General features: G+C 42.1%; 2 protein-coding genes across 2 annotated transcripts; one reads left to right on the top strand and one right to left on the bottom strand.

Moving 5' to 3' along the window:
• The first annotated feature begins 3,419 nt into the window (after positions 1–3,419).
• On the top strand, positions 3,420–6,134 carry LOC135469224 (uncharacterized). Its single transcript, XM_064747804.1, has 3 exons — positions 3,420–3,596; positions 5,317–5,464; positions 5,636–6,134. Exons 1-3 carry the CDS (start codon positions 3,445–3,447, stop codon positions 5,837–5,839), a joined length of 504 nt encoding a protein of 167 aa, XP_064603874.1. The 5' UTR covers positions 3,420–3,444; the 3' UTR covers positions 5,840–6,134.
• Positions 6,135–6,895: 761 nt separating this feature from the next.
• On the bottom strand, positions 6,896–17,446 carry LOC135469313 (aldo-keto reductase family 1 member C1-like). The gene is made up of 10 exons (XM_064747934.1): positions 17,314–17,446; positions 15,153–15,320; positions 13,771–13,887; positions 11,594–11,677; positions 11,351–11,467; positions 10,976–11,079; positions 10,052–10,121; positions 9,351–9,434; positions 9,083–9,162; positions 6,896–7,590 (listed from the first exon to the last, which is right to left on the bottom strand). The coding sequence occupies exons 1-10, from the start codon at positions 17,401–17,403 to the stop codon at positions 7,548–7,550; spliced, it is 957 nt and encodes a 318-aa protein (XP_064604004.1). The 5' UTR covers positions 17,404–17,446; the 3' UTR covers positions 6,896–7,547.
• Between the last annotated feature and the right edge of the window lie 5,601 nt (positions 17,447–23,047).

Genomic DNA, 23,047 nt, shown 5'->3' with positions numbered 1-23,047 from the left:
TGTCTGTGTTCACATCATCTCCATCAGTGATTAGTTTGTGTCTGTGTTCACGTCATCTCCGTCAGTGATTAGATTGTTTCTGTGTTCACGTCATCTCCATCAGTGATTAGTTTCTGTCTGTGTTCACGTCATCTCCATCAGTGATTAGTTTGTGTCTGTGTTCACGTCACCTCCATCAGTGATTAGTTTCTGTCTGTGTTCACGTCATCTCCATCAGTGATTAGTTTGTGTCTGTGTTCACGTCATCTCCATCAGTGATTAGTTTCTGTCTGTGTTCACGTCATCTCCATCAGTGATTAGTTTGTGTCTGTGTTCACGTCATCTCCGTCAGTGATTAGTTTGTGTCTGTGTTCACATCATCTCCATCAGTGATTAGTTTGTGTCTGTGTTCACATCACCTCCATCAGTGACTAGTTTGTGTCTGTGTTCACATCATCTCCATCAGTGACTAGTTTGTGTCCGTGTTCACATCATCTCCATCAGTGATTAGTTTGTGTCCGCGTTCACATCATCTCCATCAGTGATTAGATTGTGTCCGTGTTCACATCATCTCCATCAGTGATTAGATTGCTTCTGTGTTCACATCATCTCCATCAGTGATTAGTTTGTGTCCGTGTTCACATCATCTCCATCAGTGACTAGTTTGTTTCTGTGTTCACATCATCTCCATCAGTGATTAGTTTGTGTCCGTGTTCACATCTTCTTAGTCAGGGATTAGACTGTTTCTGTGTTCACATCATCTTCATCAGTGATTAGTTTGTGTCTGTGTTCACATCATCTCCATCAGTAACTAGTTTATGTCTGTGTTCACGTCATCTCCATCAGTGATTAGTTTGTGCCTGTGTTCACGTCATCTCCATCAGTGACTAGTTTGTGCCTGTGTTCACGTCATCTCCATCAGTGACTAGTTTGTTTCTGTGTTCACGTCATCTCCATCAGTGACTTGTTTGTGTCCGTGTTCACATCTTCTCAGTCAGTGCTTGAACAGTTTGTTTCTGTGTCCGGATTCAGAAATTTTGTAAATTTTGTTGTAAAATTTTGTTGTTCGACAGTGTACTAGCAAATGCTGGTATTAAGTCAAATTTTATATTTAACATTTTAGCCCAGTTCCGCAGCAGATTTAGTTCATGTTTAATATACTCTCACACAATTATTTTGGGTTAAGTACAAAATTGAAGAGTTGGCTTAAAATTAAATGTGGTGTTAAGACTTGAAACAGTTTTGAACAACTGCGCCCAATTTATGGGCCAAAATATATGTTGCCCACAACTTACAATTACTCAACCAACATGACATGAACAAGAAAAACAAGCCGGTCAGTCAGCCACGTCCTGTAGCTGGTCCTCAACATGACATCATCAAGGTAAACAAGCCAGTCAGCTGGCCACATCTTGTAGCTGGTCCACAACAAGACATCATCAAGGTAAACAAGCTAGTCAGTCAGCCACATCTTGTAGCTGGTCCACAACATGACATCATCGAGGTAAACAAGCCAGTCAGCTGGCCACATCTTGTAGCTGGTCCACAACATGACATCATCAAGGTAAACAAGCATCAAGGTAAACAAGCCAGTCAGCTGGCCACATCTTGTAGCTGGTCCACAACATGACATCATCAAGGTAAACAAGCATCAAGGTAAACAAGCCAGTCAGCTGGCCACGTCTTGTAGCTGGTCCTCAACATGACATCATCAAGGTAAACAAGCCAGTCAGCTGGCCACATCTTGTAGCTGGTCCTCAACATGACATCATCAAGGCAAACAAGCAAGTCAGTCAGCCACATCTTGTAGCTGGCCCTCAACATGACATCATCAAGGTAAACAAGCCAGTCAGTCAGCCACATCTTGTAGTTGGTCCACAACATGACATCATCAAGGTAAACAAGCCAGTCAGTCAGCCACATCTTGTAGCTGGTCCACAACATGACATCATCAAGGTAAACAAGCCAGTCAGCTGGCCACATCTTGTAGCTGGTCCTCAACATGACATCATCAAAGTAAACAAGCCGGTCAGTCAGCCACATCTTGTAGCTGGTCCACAACATGACATCATCAAGGTAAACAAGCCAGTCAGTCAACCACATCTTGTAGCTGGTCCACAACATGACATCATCAAGGTAAACAAGCCAGTCAGTCAATCTCATCTTGTAGCTGGTCCTCACCATGACATCATCAAGGTAAACAAGCCAGTCAGTCAGCCACATCTTGTAGCTGGTCCACAACATGACATCATCAAGGTAAACAAGCCAGTCAGTCAACCACATCTTGTAGCTGGTCCACAACATGACGTCATCAAGGTAAACAAGCCAGTCAGTCAATCACATCTTGTAGCTGGTCCTCACCATGACATCATCAAGGTAAACAAGTCGGTCAGTCAATCACATCTAGTAGCTGGTCCACAACATGACATCATCAAGGTAAACAAGCCAGTCAGTCAATCACATCTTGTAGCTGGTCCTCAACATGACATCATCAAATTGCCTACTTCTGCTAATGACATAAATTGTCCCCAATTTAGAACTTTTAGGTTGATCAGACTCTCCGACAGAGTATCAACATTCTGTCATGACTGATATAACATGAATACAGAGTTGAAGGAAAAACGATAAATAACCCGAGTGTACGGTGAGTCAACCCAGCTATAACATGAATATGAAATACTCAACTGGAAAGACCACTGGTTTGGTAAACCACACTACAAAGCTAGGAATAACCCCTTAGATCACAAAGCGCGACTCAAAACTGCCTTTTTAACACATCTTTAGTCTCAGTTTTTTTAATAATTTCAACCCTTTTGAAAAGGAAATGTGCGCTGTCGAACTAGGCTCATCGGAAAATAGACAAGAATGACTTACGAGGCTCAGACAAAAGCTGTCAACGCTCTACACGGTGCAAACTTCAGCGTCTATTAGCAGAAGAAAACCTTAATGGATCGTATGATTAGTTTGAGGACTTAGTCATGGCTTACTTGAAAGGGCCGGACAATGAGAAACATTCCTTGTTAATTATCAAATGTCGGAGCACATAGCATATCAGTCAAATGATTGACAAGACAAGTAGCTCAGTCTTCGTCACTATTGGTACCATCCTGAAACAACTTATTCATCCATAATTCATTAATCGATATACGCTGCAACATGGATACAATAGATATACAGGCTCCTTCCCTTTGCTATGAAATGGAGGAAAGTAATGTAGACTAATTCACGCAAAACAATATCGACATCGGTGATTCACGACTAAATATTAATTTGCACACATTTATGCCTAACTTATACTTTAGTTATCTTCAGTAGTCAAATCTCCAAATAATTCTAAAGCAAATATTTCACTTTCACCACCTCAGTAGATCAGGCTGCTCCTTTATCACAATCACCTTATACAGGTCAAGGTCATACCAACCTGGATGCCGCGAAGGCCATTGCCTGGTAAACACTGGTAAGAAGATGTACGACATGAAGATTCTCAGTATTTTGGTGACCTTCCAGCTTCTGTTCTCAGCAGCTGGTTCAGATATCCCGATCAGAGCATCACGGTTTGCAGACGGGCTGAGATCCATGCGGTTCTTGATATCTGTGAACGACACGTGGGCAGGGCCGTAAGTTGTTTACTCCAGGTGATTGTTATGTTTACACCTCATTCTTCCCCTGGCGGCCTTGTTTGGGTAGGTGGGGAGGTGTTCAGGTTCGGCTGGAGACTGGCCATAATGCTTAGTCATAGGCATATCTGACCCGCAGGTAAGGTATCCGTGGGAGTACCCATCATTATTTTAATGCATTTCGGATTTTGAGATGTCAACCAGGCCTGCATAGAGACTCACAGAAAACATGCGTATCAGTGTGTCCTATTTTGTGGGACATAGCAGGTGGAAAATATGAAGTAAAACATCTTTCCAAAGAAGATCACTCCTGTTTTAACTGAAGAATATTGATTTGTAGGTAAACAAAAAATTGCCGAACAGTGGAGTATCGACATGTAAGTCTCCAGATATTGATCCTAACACAAGTGTCTAAACAATCATTACCTGTTTAATATCCCCATACGAATCTAGGCTTCAGAACTGGTATTCGTATAGCAGCCCTCAACAAAACTGGACGTCTCAGGTCAATAAGCGCAAGGCCAATCCCAAAAACAGCCACCAAGGAAGTAAGAAACTATATCAAGTACGAAATTAAGTCGGATTCACACAAAGAGCAACAGTCAGCGGTTTTCAATGGTGTTGGAAAGACACAAGGACTGTTATAGGTGAAGGAATGAAATCAGTTGCCATACTGCGTACCATGTTTGTTGAATAATCAAAAGATATATCGCAGTTGAGCTTTAAGCGGAATATGACAGTTTTGAAGCTGAGTGCCAGAGATTTTGGACACTATGTCCATGTTTGCGTACAAGAGAATTATATTCATTGCAAAACTGACGAAACTTAGAATGGAGGCGTTTAGCTTCTGCAGTAATAACTTGTGACGTTGAAACACTCGTATAACAAACGTAAAAGATAAGCAATGATCAGTTTTTAATGATGTAAAGAAGAGCTGGTCAATATTGTAACCACAAATCCACACTGGGTTTCAAACAATAAGGCCATAGGTCAAATACTGATGGATATATGTCAGCTGTACTGCTTATAGCCCATAGGTAAAATGTATTCCAAATTGATTAAAGTCGGGTTATTATGGAAACAATCAAGCAGTCTGAGAGATGGCAACATAGAATGTAGTAAATTTCCAAACAGGGAAGTGAGACCTATTGATTATTTCCAGGCTCTGTGTGGTTTAAAACGCAGGAACAAATGCAGACAAACATCCATGTCTGCTAGCGTAGATTAAATCTAGGTAGTGAAGCCGTGGAACAGCTGGTTGCTGATGCAACAAACTACAACGATGAAGCAAAGCGGAAGCTTTTGTACAATCTTGTCAAGAGTTATCAATTCCATTGGATTTCAGGGGAGATCTACAACGGGTTTCAATCTGTAATAGCACTTTAACTCAATTACTGACTTTATATATATCTCAGTTGAACTACTTGTAAACTTGTAAATGTATTCCAGATATGTTATAGTCTTCACCTCAGCGCACTATACTTCCTGTCCAAGCAAATCAACAATCAAGCAGGGTTATCAGTCAAACAATCCAGCAGTCAAACAGTTGTCCAGCTAAAGTGTGATTTCAAAACTTGGAAGTGACACTCTATCGATGGTATTTCCGGGCTCTGAATACTTTGTGATCCGTGGAATAATTGATGTTACAACCACAATAATGAAGCCCTTCGCGAGCTTTTCATACAGCCCTGTCATATATGTCCATTTCATTTGATTTCAGGGGAGGTTGTTTGGCAACAGTAGCCACGCCCCCGCTCACGCCAGGCCAAAAATACAACGAAACCTTGCCAATACAGATTGGAGATTGTGACCACGGACCAATGACATTTACAGTGTCAAAAACCTTTGGGCAGACCTCGGATTTGTATGTAAGTGGAGGAGCTATGAGTATGAAGATAAGTGCTAACTGGAAAGTGCTTCATTGCACATCAAAGTAATATGGTCAAAAACGTTCATTGGGCTATTAATTTCGGCATTATTGCTCGAACTCACGTTGAGAGTCTAACCACAGCTCTGTGATAACCGTTCTTGTTTTCCAGCATATTGATGTGACATTTTACTCATCTGTGATTGAAGACGCCTCTCCTCCATCTTGCCACATAGGATGGAATGCTACATACTTCGTGCCAACGTCTGATGACATCACCCACAGCCTGTTACCCGGATGCTTCGTCATGGACTCTCGCGAGGGATATCACATGACCTACTACTGGTTCTACATTTTAGAGTGGGATATGTTATGAGCAACTGACAAAAGTGAGAAATCTAATAAGGCAGATGCATTGAGTGATAACTGAACAGTCGCCATGTCATTATATACAGCCAGAGGTTTAGTTTAAAAAGTAAAAAAAAAATGCAATCAATCAGTTGTATGCAATATCCAATGTCATTAAAACGTGCGTACGAATTTTGCTACGCTTGGCCAGGTCTATTTTCTGATTTATCATAACAAAAAATTAATGCAGACTTCAGGATATAAATTATATCCTGTATCTAGTAATTTAGGTTGAATTTAGACTGCAATCCACCTGCAAACATGAACAGAATATGTATTTAAAATGTGTGAAAAAGTTATGTATTGATTATCTTGAGCCAAACGAAACTCTTTGCGTGGTCTAGATAATGGATGTAACTTTGTCTTGACGTAGAATAAATATATATTTAAAAATGTGTGAAAAAGCTATGTATTGATTATCTTGAGCCAAACGAAACTCTTTGCGTGGTCTAGATAATGGATATAACTCTGTCTTGACGCCGGGAGCCTAAAATGATAGTAGTCTTTCCTTCTTGAACCCAGTGCCATTTCTTGTGTCACGACTCGTTGACGGCTATGCAAATGTTGCATCATGCGCACTAAGTACTACTATATCTTACGTCAGTTTAGCCCAGTTTCCTCCCATCAGGTCAAATCCTGATAACCCAGCTATGTCTACCCCTGAGACAATCAAACTCGTCTGACAGTTTGATGTGGCCACACACAAAGCTTTGACAATGGAGGAGAATATGAAGGTGATGCCTCTCCACAAATAAATTTTACCAGACGAAAAGCTGTGGCCAATCTCCATTCACATGCGAAGGAGTTGTTAGTTTTATATTGTGTTTTATTAATTAGTATGCTTATTCTTATGCATTACAAATTGAGATGATTAATGTTAAATTGTAAACAATTAACGTTATACGTTAAGTTAAAATAAAAAATGACACGTTACTCCTTAATTTTAAGATTTATAGACCACAACAGCATTTAAGCAATTTAATACACTATTTTAATGTGATATAATACAGCAACTAAATCGGACATTTTTTTCAATACATATAATGCAAAAAATTTTTAGCAAATATCACTAAATAGAAAACAAGCCATCTAAACTACAACTGTACGATGTAAAGCACATAAACCAATTACCGGTATGATACACAACAAAACACACCTGAAACTACACACTAGTATAATAGGTTCAGAACTTCCATCTCATTTATCGATTTCAGCTGATTTTAAGGGAAATCAGAATTTTCAAAATATCTAGTCTTTGATCAAAATGCACAAAACTAATCGTTTAACTGTTCGCGTTCAACTAGTAGAAGAAATTTCAGCTGATTTTGATGGAAAATGTTCTGTTCCCTGGGTATACAACAAAAGAAGAGCTAAACTAAGTATCGGTACGATACGCTACATAACAAACCTTAAACTACCACCTGTATGACATGCCATGCATAAGTAATTCAGCCGGATTTGATCCAAAGGCTTTTATGCATTGTTACATAACTAAGAAATTATTAGTTAATGAGGCTGAGGTTTTATACGAGACGTGGAATAAGTCACAGTACATTATAAATACTGGACATCAGGCATCACAGCAACTATCTTTACAATTTACTGTTAAATGTATTCTATAAATGGATCTATGCATATAGCTTCACTTCGTCTTCAGTTTTGAGATTTGGGAGACTTCAGTATGAGTCTGTGAATGGGTAATACTTGGAGCCGGTGAATCTGAAAACAGAAAGCCAAAAAACTATTCTAATTCCCAGAATAATTTTAGTTTACACCTTCACGCTTAACGCTTTATCTTATTACATAATATCCGAATTTAAACAGAAGCTAATTTGAGGTCTCTTAAAAGATTGACTAATAAATGTCTAGGTTTGTTGGATAGGAACGAAACCCCTCTGAAAACTGTATGAATCCGTGAAAACAGTTCATATACAAAAATTGCACATCAGGTTTTTTGGTTCACACCCCAATGGCTGTCCACTTAACGTGTTCATATACATGGTGAAATATGAGCGATTTTGGGCACAGAAGATGCCAAATTCTTTGAATTCTTTCTTGTGAAGTGTTTTGTTGGGAAAGAGACGTTTTAGCTTTGAATACCGAGGATACAACATACTTATGTTGCTATTGTACGCAGAGAAAGCGCGGGTGTGTACACGGGTAACTGAGATGTTTTGGCCATGTTCCCAGCTCAGCTTCTACATAAACCGCTCTGAATCGTTAAATTCACTAACCTGGAATGCGCTGCCCCTAACTGTACGCGACGAAAACAGGTTTCCCTTGATCTTTGTGAATTAATATCAACTCACTATGCGGAAATTAAACGTCATGCATAGCAGTGCAATTAACACGAATGAATTCACTTTGTCAGCATCCGAGCTTCGCAAAACATCTGATAATCTTCTTTTCTCATAACTGTTTATAGTTCCTTCTGTTCCTGGCTTGTTTTGAAGGGTGGGCCTACAGCTTTAGTTCCTTCTGTTCCTGGCTTGTTTTGAAGGGTGGGCCTACAGCTTTGAAATGTTTAATACAGTACGCTTGAAATGTTGAAACGTCGGAATTCCAAGTTATTACAGGTGTACAGGTATACAGATCTAGCTGTAAACCTGTACACCTGGTGTACAGCTAAAGCTAGAGAGAATGTATCGGATCACAGATCTAGTACACGACCGATGTTGTTATGCCAGCTGCACAGTTTGTGTGTAGGGAAGACATTTGTCAGTATAATATCTCAAACTTGCTGGTTCGACATTTTCAGAGTTCTGTTCGTCACTTTATACGCTGTGGCTTCCTTCTCCTTGAGTGCTTAAATAAAAAAGAAAAACAATCCCGCGTGGGCTAGTCCCAAAACGTGTACCAATCGGTTTGATTCTTTCGATCGTAAACTGGGGATAATTAAATTTATTCAAACCAAAGCAATGTTATACTTATTGGTTGATTTGATGGTTGTTCGAACTTCAGCAATTTTCCCTTATTTGACGGCGGTCATTTTTGTGCTTGGAGTAAACCATCGACCTTTGTCACGTACCAAACAGACCTATTGACATTGGTACGTGTTAAGATCTGCAGCAACCTGTGGATGTTTCCTCCGGGCTGTGCCCGGTTTCCTCCCACCATAATGCTGGCCGCCGTCGTTTAAGTGAAAGGAACGACCTCCTTGATTGTCAGAGGAGTCAGGCCTTTAACCCACAAATGCATTTAAGTTACTTACATATAATCCAACGTCCGTTTGTTCGTGTCCAGGCCCTCCAATGCTTTCATGTCATCGTCCGTCAGTTGGATGTTTACTGCCTAAAAACAGTTACAATACGAATTTAAATAGTAATAGTGCACATAGTACATATGTTCGGGCATAAACAAATACATGAAAATCAAGAAGGTTTATCCACAAAATGCTCTTGATATGTCAAAAAACTACATGCAATCTTTATAGTTTTACCCTCATGTTGGTTTGTCACATTTACTTCAAAATTCATTACCTCTAAATTTTGTTTAAGGCGTTGTTCATTGGAGCTTTTTGGAATGACAGCAACACCTCGTTGTATTTGAAACTTTAAAGCCACCTGAAAACACAAAAGAATATCAAATTGGTTAGCGGGAAATAATTTTACAAATGTAATTTCAAACAGATAATCTCCAGTTACCCTTCCAATCTGCAGATGGTAGAGGTTTGTCTCCCGGGCTCTTCCCAAATTCTTCCGTGCCACCTGCGGTGTATTTGAAAATTTTATCTTGAAACTTGGCTACATTTAACAGTTCAACACTGAGCTACTGTTGTCCACTACATGTAATTATTTTTGTTATTGGTATTAAAAGTGATTGCATTCTATTTAGTAGTTTGTCTAGTAAAGCAAGTACAGACCAGACCTTGTAGCTAGTCTGTAACATGACATAATCCACGTAAACGAGAAAGTCAGTCCTTCAGTCAGTCAGACTGAACGTCGAAAAACCGCCATGACGTGAATGGCTACAAAAGGGAGTACTTACGTATGTTGTCTCAGACTAATTCATGGCGCTTTTCGTGTTCAAAACAAATTTTAAAAAAGCTCATGGCCAGAGATTCGAAACAAAATGAATTGCAATAAATGATTCATGTAATTGATAACAGGTTAATTAGTGATTGCACTAACGTGTATCTTTTGAAACACTTGGGCTTGCACATTGAATTTCGGCAGGGTACCTGTTGTATTGTCTTTCCCAGTCGGTTGGCAATGGCTTCTATTATATCCGTTTTGGGGCCATCTGGAGATCTATATGGTGGAGAGAGGTGGCGTTTTTATATACCATTCATAAAACACTATTCATTCATATATTTATTTATTTATTGAATTAGATGCTTAAGGTAGTTCTGTTTTTATAGATTTGTTTTCTTACATGATGGTGACCAGGTGGAGATCAGGTTAATTGTCAACGTCGTAAATTTACCATGCACGATAATGGAATGATGTAGTAAATATACTTCTTATCAGCCACCATCAGGGGATTTTCAAGAACTTAACATGCCGCTAATTCTGCGACGAAATGACAGCCACGAGCAATAACGTTTGAAATTGAAGTGACACTTGAAAATGGTTTTTATATGGTGGGTACTTGGGACCAAATTTTGGTATATATTGTCTTTGTGTAACAATATTATAAATGAGGATGTAACACATGCTCAGTATATATATATATTTGCACTAGAATTTGGTCCTTTCAGCAAACAAAGGTGTTCGACTTGGATTTTGTTCATATTTATGTTTTCATGTATTCAATAATATTATAATTCAGATTAAATGCATTTGTTTGGTTATAAACAACAAAGTTAGACTGAAATAATTGTATTTGACATTCATCACTTCCTTATTTAGAAAATCATTGTGCCAACATGATATATAACAAGTAGCAATCCCAAATACCCACCATACAAAAAAAATATGTTCAAATACCCCTTTCCCTTGAAAGAAAAAGTCTGATAAAATGCTAAAGACCATATTTGCAATTAAATTTTCACGCTCTTTCATCTGATGTTGGCATCATTTTTTTTTCTCCTTTAATATAAAAAGTACTTTTGAGACGATCATTTTCTCCGAGCCAAGCAGGATGTATTTATTACATAACTTACCTGACGTTGAGGAACTGCAAATTCCTGAAGCCCGTAACACTGATTCCTTCCTCCTGACAGAATTCAACCAGATTTCGATTTTGAAAAAAAAGGTGGACTTCAACCTGAAAAAGATTTATCTGAAATTGTACACTGACTGCTGCTCTGTTGGCAAGTTCTCTCTACAAGAGATAGGGAGAGAACGTTGAACGAGATTTAAACATCTGAAAGTTGTTGTGATACCCGCTTCAATTTACCTGATATTTTCCTGTAAGCGACACGGCTTTAACTGGATACGTACAACAACACTCTAATAGTCAATTTTACAGTAGTACTTGTTACTCATGCCTCATTCATGTGTTCTCTCACATCTAAAAGAGGTACCTGTATGTTTACCTGGTTATTGACTGGTCTGGTCTTACAGTTAGTCAGTAATCGCTGTATCTGTCTCTTGTTGAAGTTCGATATGCCAATAGACTTTGTCAAACCCAGGTCACATGCCTCTTCCATTCCCTGAAAAACACAGCCAAGCCTTCAAAAGTCTCTAACATTTATAGACTACATATTGTTGGGATAAACACACATATAGGGTTTTTGATGATATAGGGAGAAATATTCAAGTACAGGGTTGTGACTTACTTTCCACGTATCCAGATAGTCGATATCATCAGCATATATAACCTCTCCCTTGTCGTCTTTAGGAAATATATTTTCCTCCATCGTCTGCGGGGAAACAGAACGAAAAATGATGGAAAGAAAAAAAACAGCAAAGAATGTAGTTTGAAAAAGTTGATTATTTAGGGTTGTTTTTTCATTTATAGCTAATTGATAACTGATTACTCCCCCATAAATATTTATTTATATATTTGATCGGTGTCACGCCGTACTCAGAAATATTCTCTATAAGTTTGGTGCACTGACAAGTATTTGGTATAATCAAATTGTACAGTAGATATAAGCGACAAGCCCGCGATGACCCAGGAGCCTCTCACTAATGCAGTCGCTATGAGTTCAAATCTAGTTCATGCAGGTTTCAGCAACCTACGGATGGTTTCCCCGGCTCTGCCCAGTTTCCTTCAAAAATAATGCTGGCCGCCGTCGTATATAAGTGAAATATTCTTCAGTACGGCTTAAAACACCAAACAAATAAATAAATAAATGACAAGCTTTTAATTGTGGACTATCGATGGTATTACATGTAACGGTATACAGAACGTATCCATTCTCTACTTTTGTAAGTACTATGTACACTTCACACACATTAGGTACCCTTGCTGCCAATCATAGCTTCATCCTTAAATACCGTATAGAGGGAAATTTCACCAGTACAGGCAAAACAAATATGGCCGTTTCCTTCTCGCATTTTGTTTAATGTCAGTTTCAGTTATAGTTCGGTTCTATCAGATCGATAAAAACAATGTTCCTCATTCACTAATCTCCTTAAACGATGGTGTACCGAAACTGCCAGTCTTGTACTTGTTATATCTCTTTATCCTCATCAGCAAACACTTGTACCGAAACTCCTAATACGGAACCGGTTTTATTCTCAGATGTTAATTACCCAACCAGACTGTAGCAAAACTGTCAATATCCCTTGTTTTCAGCACACATACAGTGGTTTAGTTATTCGAATAACTAATAACAAACTCAGCAGCGGGTTAGTTATTTGAATAGGTAATAACTAACCAGCAGCGGCTTAGTTATTTGAATAACTAATAACTAACTAGCAGCGGGTTAGTTATTCGAAATCAGTTATTTATTCCAGTAACTAACTAGCAGCGGCTTAGTTATTCGAATTACCAATATCTAACCCAGCAACCAGTTAGTTATTCAAAATCAGTTTTTTAAATAACTAATAACAAACAGAGCAGCGGGTTAATTATTCGAATAACTAATCCGCAGCTGAGTTAGTTATTAGTAATTCTATTAACTTACCCACTTCTAGTTAGTTATTAGTTATTCGAATAACTAACCCGCTGCTAGTTCGAATAACTAACTCATTGCTGCGTTAGTTATTCAAATAACTAATTTCAGATAACTAACCCGCTGCTGGTTATTTATTAGTTATTCGAATAACCAACCAGCTGCTGTGTTAGTCATTGGTTATTTTGAATAACTACACCGCTGCTGGGTTAGATATTTGCTATTCCAATAACTTACCAACTGGTGGTTACTTATTAGCTATTCAAATAACTGAATAAGAAATAAGTAAAGAGCAGCAAGTTTATTATTAGTTATTCGATTACCTAGCTCACTGCTAGTTAGTTATTAGTTAATGGAATAACTAACCCGCTGCTGTGTTAATTATTACTTATTCAAATAACTGATTTCGAATAACTAACCAGGTGCAGGCTTAGTTATTGGTTATTCGAATAACTAACCCGCTGCTGGTTAGTTCTTAGTTATTCAAATAACTAACCTGCTGCTGAGTTAGTTATTAGTTATTCGAATAACTAATAACTAATTCGCTGCTAACTTCAGTCTCCCTTGTCTTCGGCGTAATTTGAAACATTACGTGACAAACGTGCCAGTCAGTCAACGTGCACGGTGCCATCCAGTCTCCTAAGAAAATCCTATCTTAATCCATTGGCTTTCTCATCTGAAAATATTTTCGTTTTGTGATACCCGATCAGGATGAGTCCACTGTGTGAGCACCAAACACGGCACAGGGCTCATCTATGTGGAATATTAGATATTGAAATATTTCGGTATCTTAAAGTTGATAAACCAGTACACAAAGAAGCAAATACAAATAAACTACTACGTGTTTAAAATACAGTTTTACTCAGTGAATGAGGAGTTTGTCTCATCTGTACCTTTAAAGGACATGGCCAGTGAACGAGGAAAAGATCCACGTAACCCAGCTGTAGCTTATCAAGGCTTTTCCTCAGGTGCCGGACGACATCTTCACGACGGCTATGTGTCTGCCAGAGCTACAAGTATAGATAAGGCATGAAACAGTGGCTAGATGATGATAAACATTTTTTAAAAATCACTTCTGTGGTCTTAAACCTACTCAGAGAGACTTCGTATCAAAATGTTCAACACAAGTTTAATAACGCATGCAAATGGTGATATATCAATCACTATTATTGCTACCAATGAAAGGTTAAATTATCATTAAAAAAGGGATCAGATATATGGTGTTACGAACCCCGTTTTTAAACATTGTTTATATGTATTTTTTTTATTTGTCAGTGTCTGACGTATATTTCTCTCTGTGTGTATGTTATAGCCTACACTGTAATTCAGCCGAGCTTGTATCGCTAATTGTTTCTTTGTGGAATTATGTACATTTCAGATCTGCCAGCAACCTGCGGATAGTTCTGGGTTTCTCTGTCCGGTTTCCTCCCACCAAAATCCTGGACGCCGTCGTATAAGTGAAATATTCTTGGGTACGGCGTAAAACACCAATCAAATTAATAAATTTAATAAACGTACATTTCACCATGAAAGTTTACCATGAAAGTGACTGAGTGTATGTTTCCGAGGAGTATATGTATTGAACTTATTCAAGCATCTTCGTGTTTCTTAGTTTGATCTTGTGTAACGCCTATCGCTGATCTGAGAGTAAAACAAGCCGTATTTCGTATTTACTCTCCGATAATGGTACCCTTACAATGGTAAGAATCGGTCACAGTGCACGAAACTGACACCTCTACAAGCCAGACTGACTATAGCTGACTGATAGCTGCTGATACAATCCAAAGGCCACATTTTTTTATCAGTTCTGTGTTACTCCCTTTTTTCCTGTTATGTGAGGTTTAAACAAGGATTGAAGCGGCCTTAGCGCCGTGTAAGTCATATCATCCAAATTCTACAGTCACACTGAAGTATCTTTTGTCTGTATTAAGCACACTGGAGAAAATCTCCGTTTAACAATGTAGCTTTAAGCCTTACAGTTCCGTAACCTTTTACATATACATGTAATATGACCCAATTCATGGTAACATAATTTACATAACAGTGGTGAGATTTTGAAAATTTGTACTTTCATATCGTACGTTCTCTGGGTACGATTTTCCGCCTTACCAAACCAGGGCCTTTCCTAGATGTTGTTTTTCTTTCAAGGAAGGACAGAATTAGAGATAATAATGAAGAGACAAAAAGACAACCACACATGGAAGCGTTGGATTCTGACGGACCAATCTTATTTACCACAGTAGGATAATATCCAGTTATAGGTGACGTTTAGTACCTTGGTGGTTACAAAGAGGTCCTCACGTCTGACCATCCCTTTGTCGATGGCAGCCCGGATCCCTTTACCAACTCCAGCTTCGGCGAAGTACAACTGTGCCGTATCAATATGGCGATAACCAATAGAAATAGCGTTTTCCACATTTGTAGCAATCCCGCCCTCATCGGTCTGAAATAGTGAAACCATTTTACTTAATGAATTTATTTCATAAAGCGTTATGCTAAGGAACAGGCGTCATTTTGAACGAGATTCGGTCAAGATTTAATGTAGGCTTACACAACGAGATCTAGTCGAGATTCAGTCGAGATTTCATACCAGAAAATGTCATTCCTCTAAATCTCGGCGGGATGACGTGCTGGCCTCGTTTGTCACGCGCTAATGTCGAGCTGTTTTCCGAATGTCGTCCTACTTTCGTCATCCGAAAGTTGCTCTTCCTGAGCCGATTTGCAATTTAAACTTGGACAAGGACATATTTATTTGGCGGAGATCATAACATTCTGATGAGATTAAGTCAAGAATCAATGCACTGTGCGAGATTTGTTCGAGATTTTGTCGAACTGAAAAGAGATTCGAATGAAGGCGCGAGATAGTCAAAACACGAAAATGAGATTCAGTCACAAAATTTACACTGGATTCCTGACAGAATCTCCTTGGAATCTCGATGCAAACTGGTTACAATGTTACGTTGTCATATCGATCACATCTCGACTAAATCTCGCAGTGTCGATCGAATATTGTGACTGGTTTGAGGTAGGTATGTGACAGAGAGCATCGCTGGATTCGACTTTCATTGTTAAACCATAATCATTCATTCTACCCGAAAAACACATCTGTTATCTGCCTCTGACTGAATGGGAATGACTAAGTCCCCTTCCTGATGACATATATGTGGTAATAAGACAAAACAGACATTCCCGCCGGCTTGTACAAAGCTGGTCGGTGTTGCAGTTCATTCTGTAGTAGTTAATACTGTACCCCTGCACAAACCAGGAATCTTCTAAACTGTAACAAATTTTACTGTAATTTTACAGTGAAAAGTGCTGCCAGTTCCTTTTACTGTAGATTTAAAAGGTGTGCTATTTAATATTTACACCCAAAATTGTAGTATATTTCCACATATACCATTGTAAATAATCAGTTAACTCTATTGCAAATTAACAAAATCTACACATATCTACATTGTTAGAAGAAAACAAGAGTACATTTACAGCAAAGTGTACCGTAAATGGTCAAACCGCTACCGTTTTACAGACAATTGTGTAAATACACATCGACTAGGGTAAAACTACACCACATAGGCGCAGATAATGGTGTAAAATATTAACAACATGATTTACTGTAACAATATACAGTGCTTCAGGCTACAAATTTGCATTCAGTTCTTACAGTGTAGTGGGCTAACCATCCCTAGGACAAGAAAATTTGAGGGCAATACAGCATTTTGACTTATTGTGCGTTAACGTCTAGTAAATTGATATTAACATTGCTTCATTTTGACTTGATTTTGCCCAAACCATATGGCTAGGGTGCCCAAGCCAAGGGGTCAAGGAGCGTGTAAGTGGCTACTATTTCAGCAGTTACATACATAGTTGGAGTAAGTCCTTTACAAAGACAAACTGACACGAGGCTAGATTTCATTGATTACAATGGACAATTTGCATGTGCATTTTATGTTCTATCAAAAGTCACTGCGTTTTTTTTTTTTGCCCAGCTCTACTTGTCATGGTGCCTTGGGGCGTCAAAGTTGAATGCGTCAAAAGCAGATAGTGCACCTAGTTTGTAAGTTGCTACTTTCTAAACATTTACGTGAACGCTTAAAATCAAACCCTAACTAAGGTAACCTGACGGAAGGCCACGCTCGACCTATTGTCTCTGAGAAGTACAAGATACTCTAAATAATGTATATGCTTATGTGTTCCTTAAGATTAGGTTTATTTGCCAGCCGATTCTATGTTGTTGTTGTACAATTTTAGCCGAGTTTGAGCATCCATCTATACTACTAAAGATGGTTAAAATCCCTTTGGCCGTAAAACAAGCTCCAAAGCAATGAATTATAAGGACATCTACCCGCTTTAAAAGTGCTACAAAATCATCGTATGAGTCTTAGATATCTTGTAAATTATGTTTATTTTTTTTTCGCTTGAAATAAGTTCCCTCTCACCTCTAATGTCCCTTGCCACGTCCCTAATCCCACGATCGGCATTTTGTGACCATCGTTCAGATCCAAACATGGCACGGTTACATTCGCCATTTTGATGTGTAGCTGTTAAAGGCTGTCCTACTTCTGCAATTACTTTGCAAACGTGGTTGCGTGTAGAGAGCAAGCCTCTACAAGGAGAGTCCGTAACATTACAATGACAAGGCTGATTTGCTGTTATCTTATCAAGATCAGTTTTGCCCAATGACCTTCGTTCCTTCGAAACAGTGGCTCGTAAGTTATTTCACCTACGAGTGTCATTGCTATGCAAACAAAATTTCCCCTCTCATCCAAGCACCCCGGAGGTGAAAGATGGTAGTAGAGAATGTTGCAAATGTGCCTTATTTAGGTGGCGTTTGAGGTGGCACAGGTATGTCGTTGAGGCCGGGCCCTGCGCGTGAGATCAGCGCCTGCGTGTGACGTCACACGTCACGTGAGGCGGGCCAATGGATCAAGATGCTCCTCCGCTGGTCCGCGAAGCCTTTGTCCCCGCCGCCGACTCCGTCACCACGACCATCACCACCGTTGTCGCCGAGTGACATCGCGCATCGGTTTGATAGCACCATTCCTGGCGAAGACCTGGCCTCCACCCAGTTACCCACCACGGCGTTTACCACCGAGCAGGACACGTCCACGGACCAAGCCGTCACTTTCCGCTTGAAGTTTACGGGGTTTCCCAGTTCACCTCAACTCCGCCGGCGTCACCGACCATCGCTCCCTAAGAACACTTTAGCACCGATAACACCGTTTCCACACCCGCCTATGTTACGGGCAGTGGCAGCCGTTGTACACCACGTTACCCAACGATCGGTTTGATGGAGGTGTGTCTAGCCCGTCAGCATTCGACCGAAGGGAGTGGACGTTAGTCGTCGTGGACGACTTGATGGCCGAAGCCGACGAACGTGTGACAAAACTCTGTACCAATGTCAGCCACGACCGCAATATCACCTTGGTGTACATCGTGCAGAACTTGTTGAACAAAACCAAAGATCATCGCACAATCAGTCGGATCGCACACTACTTGGTGTTGTTCAAAAACCCACGAGACGCGTCTCAAATTACCACGATCGCTACACAAATGGCTCGGGGGCGGACGCAGTACGTGCATGAGGTTGAGGATGCCACCGCCGAACCTCACGGATATTGGTGGATTTCAAGCCACACCCGACCACCTGCGACTTCGCGCCCACATCTTCCCCGGGGAGATTCAGCACGCCTACCTCCCCAAGTCATAAAACTTTGCACGCACGATCTACCGAATGAGCTGTTTCCACGTCAACCACCAACGATGTCACGCCGGCTCCAACGTTACGGCCCCTTGCTGTCCCCGCGGCTCTTGGACACGGTCATGCGCCCACCACCGCTGTACCCCGTCTACCCGTGTCCCGTGCCCAGTACTGTTAAAGCCCTCGACGCGCTCGACCAAGAGATGGCATGAGATTTACCCGCTAAGCATACGTTAATATTGCCAGCAGACTATTACCCTTTACCCAAAGACCTCACCAAAGGCCTGACAGACCTGCTGACGCCCACACACATGCCTTTACTCAAGACTCACGCCGGTGATTTGTCGTTCAGTTTCAATGATGTGTAGCCGAAATACAGTATGCGATCTCAGAAACAACTGGGGCTCGGTTTCAGCCGGCGTTTGAAGCAGTTCATGGATTTACCGCACGATTGGCTCTTGGGACCGGCGGATTTGCCGCATATCTGTGCCGAGGAATTACATGCCACCACACGCACGCTGTACATATACACTGACATTGTCGAACCGCGTGTGGTGGGACAGAAGCTGGCGCCGCTGTTGGAGCTGGTCACCACGAAAGGGAAGTACGGAAAGTAACACATCTTCAAGACCTTCCAACACGTGGAATACATCACCGTGCGGTGCAAGCATTTCTTGACGGTGGAAATTGATATTAGGGATAACAAGGGGCAACCCATCGCATTTGAACGCGGTCAAGTGGTGCTGACACTTCACTTTCGACAGCGGCGTGCATTATCTTTGCAAAGAACGCCGTAGACGACCCAGCCATGTGCCGATCCTTCATCAACCATTATATCTAGCAAGCCGGCGGAGGTGGGTTACCTGTGTTTCGGGGTGCCGTTGTACAGCGCGGCCATGGCTTGCTCGGCAAAATGGCACAGCCCTTGGCAAGGCTGTGAAAGCGTTGGGTAAAACTGCGTTATGTGCCAGGCTCAAACTCGTCATGGACGACGTGTGGGACGAGGGAGTGCCGGTGAGCCAGGCCTTGAAACGACAGCTTGTGGTTAAAGCCAGTCGCTACGCCCAGCGCAGTATGCTTGGCAAGCTGAAAGGGGTGGGAGGGACGACTATAAAACGGAAGGTCTAACGTACCGCTCCCACCCGTCACCTTCACGCAAGACCAAGAAGACGCGCCGCTCCCACTCGTCCTCGCCCCACAGGTCGACGTCTCCCTGAACGACAAACTCGTCACAGCTTACACCAACATGTACCCGTACCGTGCCTACTTGGAGATGTTGTTGTCTTACGACGCAGCGGACAAGAACACCCAGCTCTCTTCCGCCTTGTGGTACACAGAAATCCAGAGATGTTTGACAGGACGGATGAAACCAACGTGGGGTCTGACAAACGGCTACAGCTCACGGCCCAAAGTCGGTCGGTTGACATGCTGGGAGGCCTGCATTGCGACATGTTCCTGCAACGGCATCACCTGCTGAACAAGATGAGCGTCCTCATCTGACTCATCCCGTCCAAGGACGCGTTTGCCTTGATATCCAGTGAAGAAGGCCCCGACTACAAGACTCGCTTGGAGGAGGTGTTGATCTTTGTGTGCCAAGTCATAATCCCCAGCGGTGTTCAACTGGAGCATTTGAAAGCGTTGGCCGAAGCCGCTGCCGAGTGCCCTATCCGCCGTGTGCTGACCAAGTATTTCTCCGCGCCCAAAGGCCACACCCTCATCAACGAGCAATACCTATTTCTGGGCAGTTTACCGACACATTTAGTGGTGGGATGTGTGAGCGACACGGCTTTTGAGAGCAGCTATGCTAAAAACCCATTCCATTTCCAGCACTTGCACACAAACTACGTCGCCAAACATGTCGGCGGACGTCGAATTCCTGCCAAGTGCCGGAATTTTAAGGTACTTTAAGACAGGGAACTTCGTCAGAACGTACATGAACCTCTTCATCAACATGGGGAAAGTGTTTCACGTCGAGGGGAACTCCATCCTTCGCACCGCGTTCGCCAAAGGCAACAGGCTGTTTTGTTTCGATCTGACCCCCAACCGCCACGACTATCAAAACTGAACCTGGTGCAGAAAGGTGATTTGCGCCTGGAGATGCGGTTTGCCGGAAACCATTAACGTGGTGTGCTACGTCGAATTCAACAATATCATAGAAAAAAGACAAAAGCCGAAAAGTGCTCTGTGACTTCGCCAGATGAAAAAAACAAAAAACATGGACACGGTGCAATTGCGACATGTGCTACAGGCGGACGTGTTTACTCGCGCCCTGCTGGGGGATGCCTACACTCGGGACCACCTCCCTCACCAAGTGACCAACACACCCTGGGCCTGCGTCATGAACACACGTGCCTCCACCCGGGGACAACATTGGGTAGCCGTCTTCATACACGTGTGCCCAGACCCGCCCCGTCTCCGGGGAGAATCCTTTGATTCGTACGGACCCACACCCTTCCACACCAATATCACCGCTTGGCTCAACCGGAGGATACACAACTGGACGTAGAATGATCGGCGGCTGCAGAGTCTGGACAAGGCCATGTGTAGACAATGTTGCGTGTATTACTTAACACAGCGGGCTCGAGATCGTCCCATGGACGTTATTGTACATACGTTAGAAACGTCGTGCACGACATACGATAACGACTTAATGGTGTCCGATAGGGTGGACCGCCAGTAAGGGGTCCAGCCCCCGTTTTTTATCACTCCACCAGCCAGTGGGCTGTAAAATAACGTTCTTTCCATGTTTATTTTTCTGTTCGACATGTTATGAAATAAAAAATGAATAAAGAGGAAACGACAGTCGCATACAGTGGTGTTTTGACTTTATTTTATTTATTTATTTTAACCTTCAAGGGTAACACATTAGAAGGGGCATGGAATATAACCGTCGTGGATAGTCCGGTAAAATATCTAAGTAGGTCGTGCTCACACCGTCCGGCAGTACTTTGCGCTTTGCATAGAAATGAGTACAAGCGTCTTTCGTCTGCGTGTATGGGTACATATTATTCCCCAGCATCCACATGCCGCGGTTCACACCACTCGCACTTTCGTGGTTGCGCAACACAGAGAGGTAGACGTCCTTATTCACGCCCCGAGCGATAACGCCATTGCAGGAGAACTTCTCTTTACTATTCGATTCCCCGCCGTAGCAATAGTATTCTTCGAACACAAACTGACGATAGCGTCACCAGTTCACTCGAGCCCCGGCGTACGTTTATCAAAGTCGTAGTAGTTGGGTCTAGGCAACCATTTGTCCCGCCCCGCCTCGTATACCGCACGCAGCTCAGGTTTAAACAAGGATTCCCAGTCCGGGTCGGACCAGGCCATGTGCGCGGAGTCCGTGTCCATCTCGTAGTACTGCCAGTCCGCCTTGTTAAAAAAAAAACAGTCATGAAATCATAGTAAAACTTCAACATAAGGAGTTTGGCATACTGGTACTACATACTGACATACTGTTTGCAAGGGGAGATTGTAACGAGTACCGTACACTCTCCACTAACTTGCGCGTCTTCGTCAAGTCACAGATGTTCACATCCACATGCTGGTCTTGGTTTGTAACGGTTTTGCCATGGCCGGAATTTCCCAACAACTTTTCCCCGATAAGAGCCTTTGCAGGGTCGATGTCCCCCTCTCGCCGTTCTTGGGTGACTGTGTCCGCGAATGATTTGAAGGCTCGCTCGGGCATGAACTCCATCACTTGCTAGAAGCGGGTCACTACCAACCCGTGAGCGAGATACAATTGGAGTAAGGGGGTGGCCAGCAGAATTTCCCTGCCGAACGTATCCCAATCAGCATTCGTCTGGAACCGGGCATGATCTCATTTACCTCCGCTAACTCCGCCATGGTGGGGCCTATGTTCTCCCGGCTCCAAGTTTTTAAATATGGGTGAACATTCCGCAAAGTCCGCTTTGAGATGGTCCGGCACGTGGATGTCGCATTCGACGAAGCCAAACAACTGGCTATGAGCGACACCCTCCACATCTGAGCCTGCGTCTTGGGCTTTCGCTGTGACGAAGGTAAACCGTACTGTTGCAGGAAGGCACGCAAGGCCGGGTTCGTTTCCCACAGGCGAAGAAACTCGCACTCCCAGCTCATACCTCTGGGACTGGATGTACGCTTCGTTCGTGTCCACTTCCCGGTGCAAGTCTTGAGGTGTCACCCTCGCCGGTCGTTGTAGCGCAGTTCACCTTTGCGTGAGTGATTCAGCTGACAGCAGTGGTAGTGGTAATAGCAACAGTGGAAGTGGAAGACGGTTGGACGTCCATCGATGTGGGCAAACCCGTCTACTGGGAGTTGCCGATCATCCACTCGTTTTTCTGAGTGGTTCGGCCGGTGGCGGAAGAGTACCCCCAGCTGGTGCGATTGCCAGTCCAGCCATTTCTCAGCCAGACGCGTAGCGGTACCGGAGGGAACGAACTTCTCTCCGTCACGTCACCATCGGATGTAGTGACCTACCGGCATGGGTTAGG

This window comes from Liolophura sinensis, chromosome 6 (genome assembly GCF_032854445.1).
Source record: "Liolophura sinensis isolate JHLJ2023 chromosome 6, CUHK_Ljap_v2, whole genome shotgun sequence".
Classification (NCBI taxonomy): Eukaryota; Metazoa; Mollusca; class Polyplacophora; order Chitonida; family Chitonidae; genus Liolophura; species Liolophura sinensis.
Note: the sequence above shows the minus strand (reverse complement) of the source record. Positions and strands in the feature narration are given on the sequence as shown.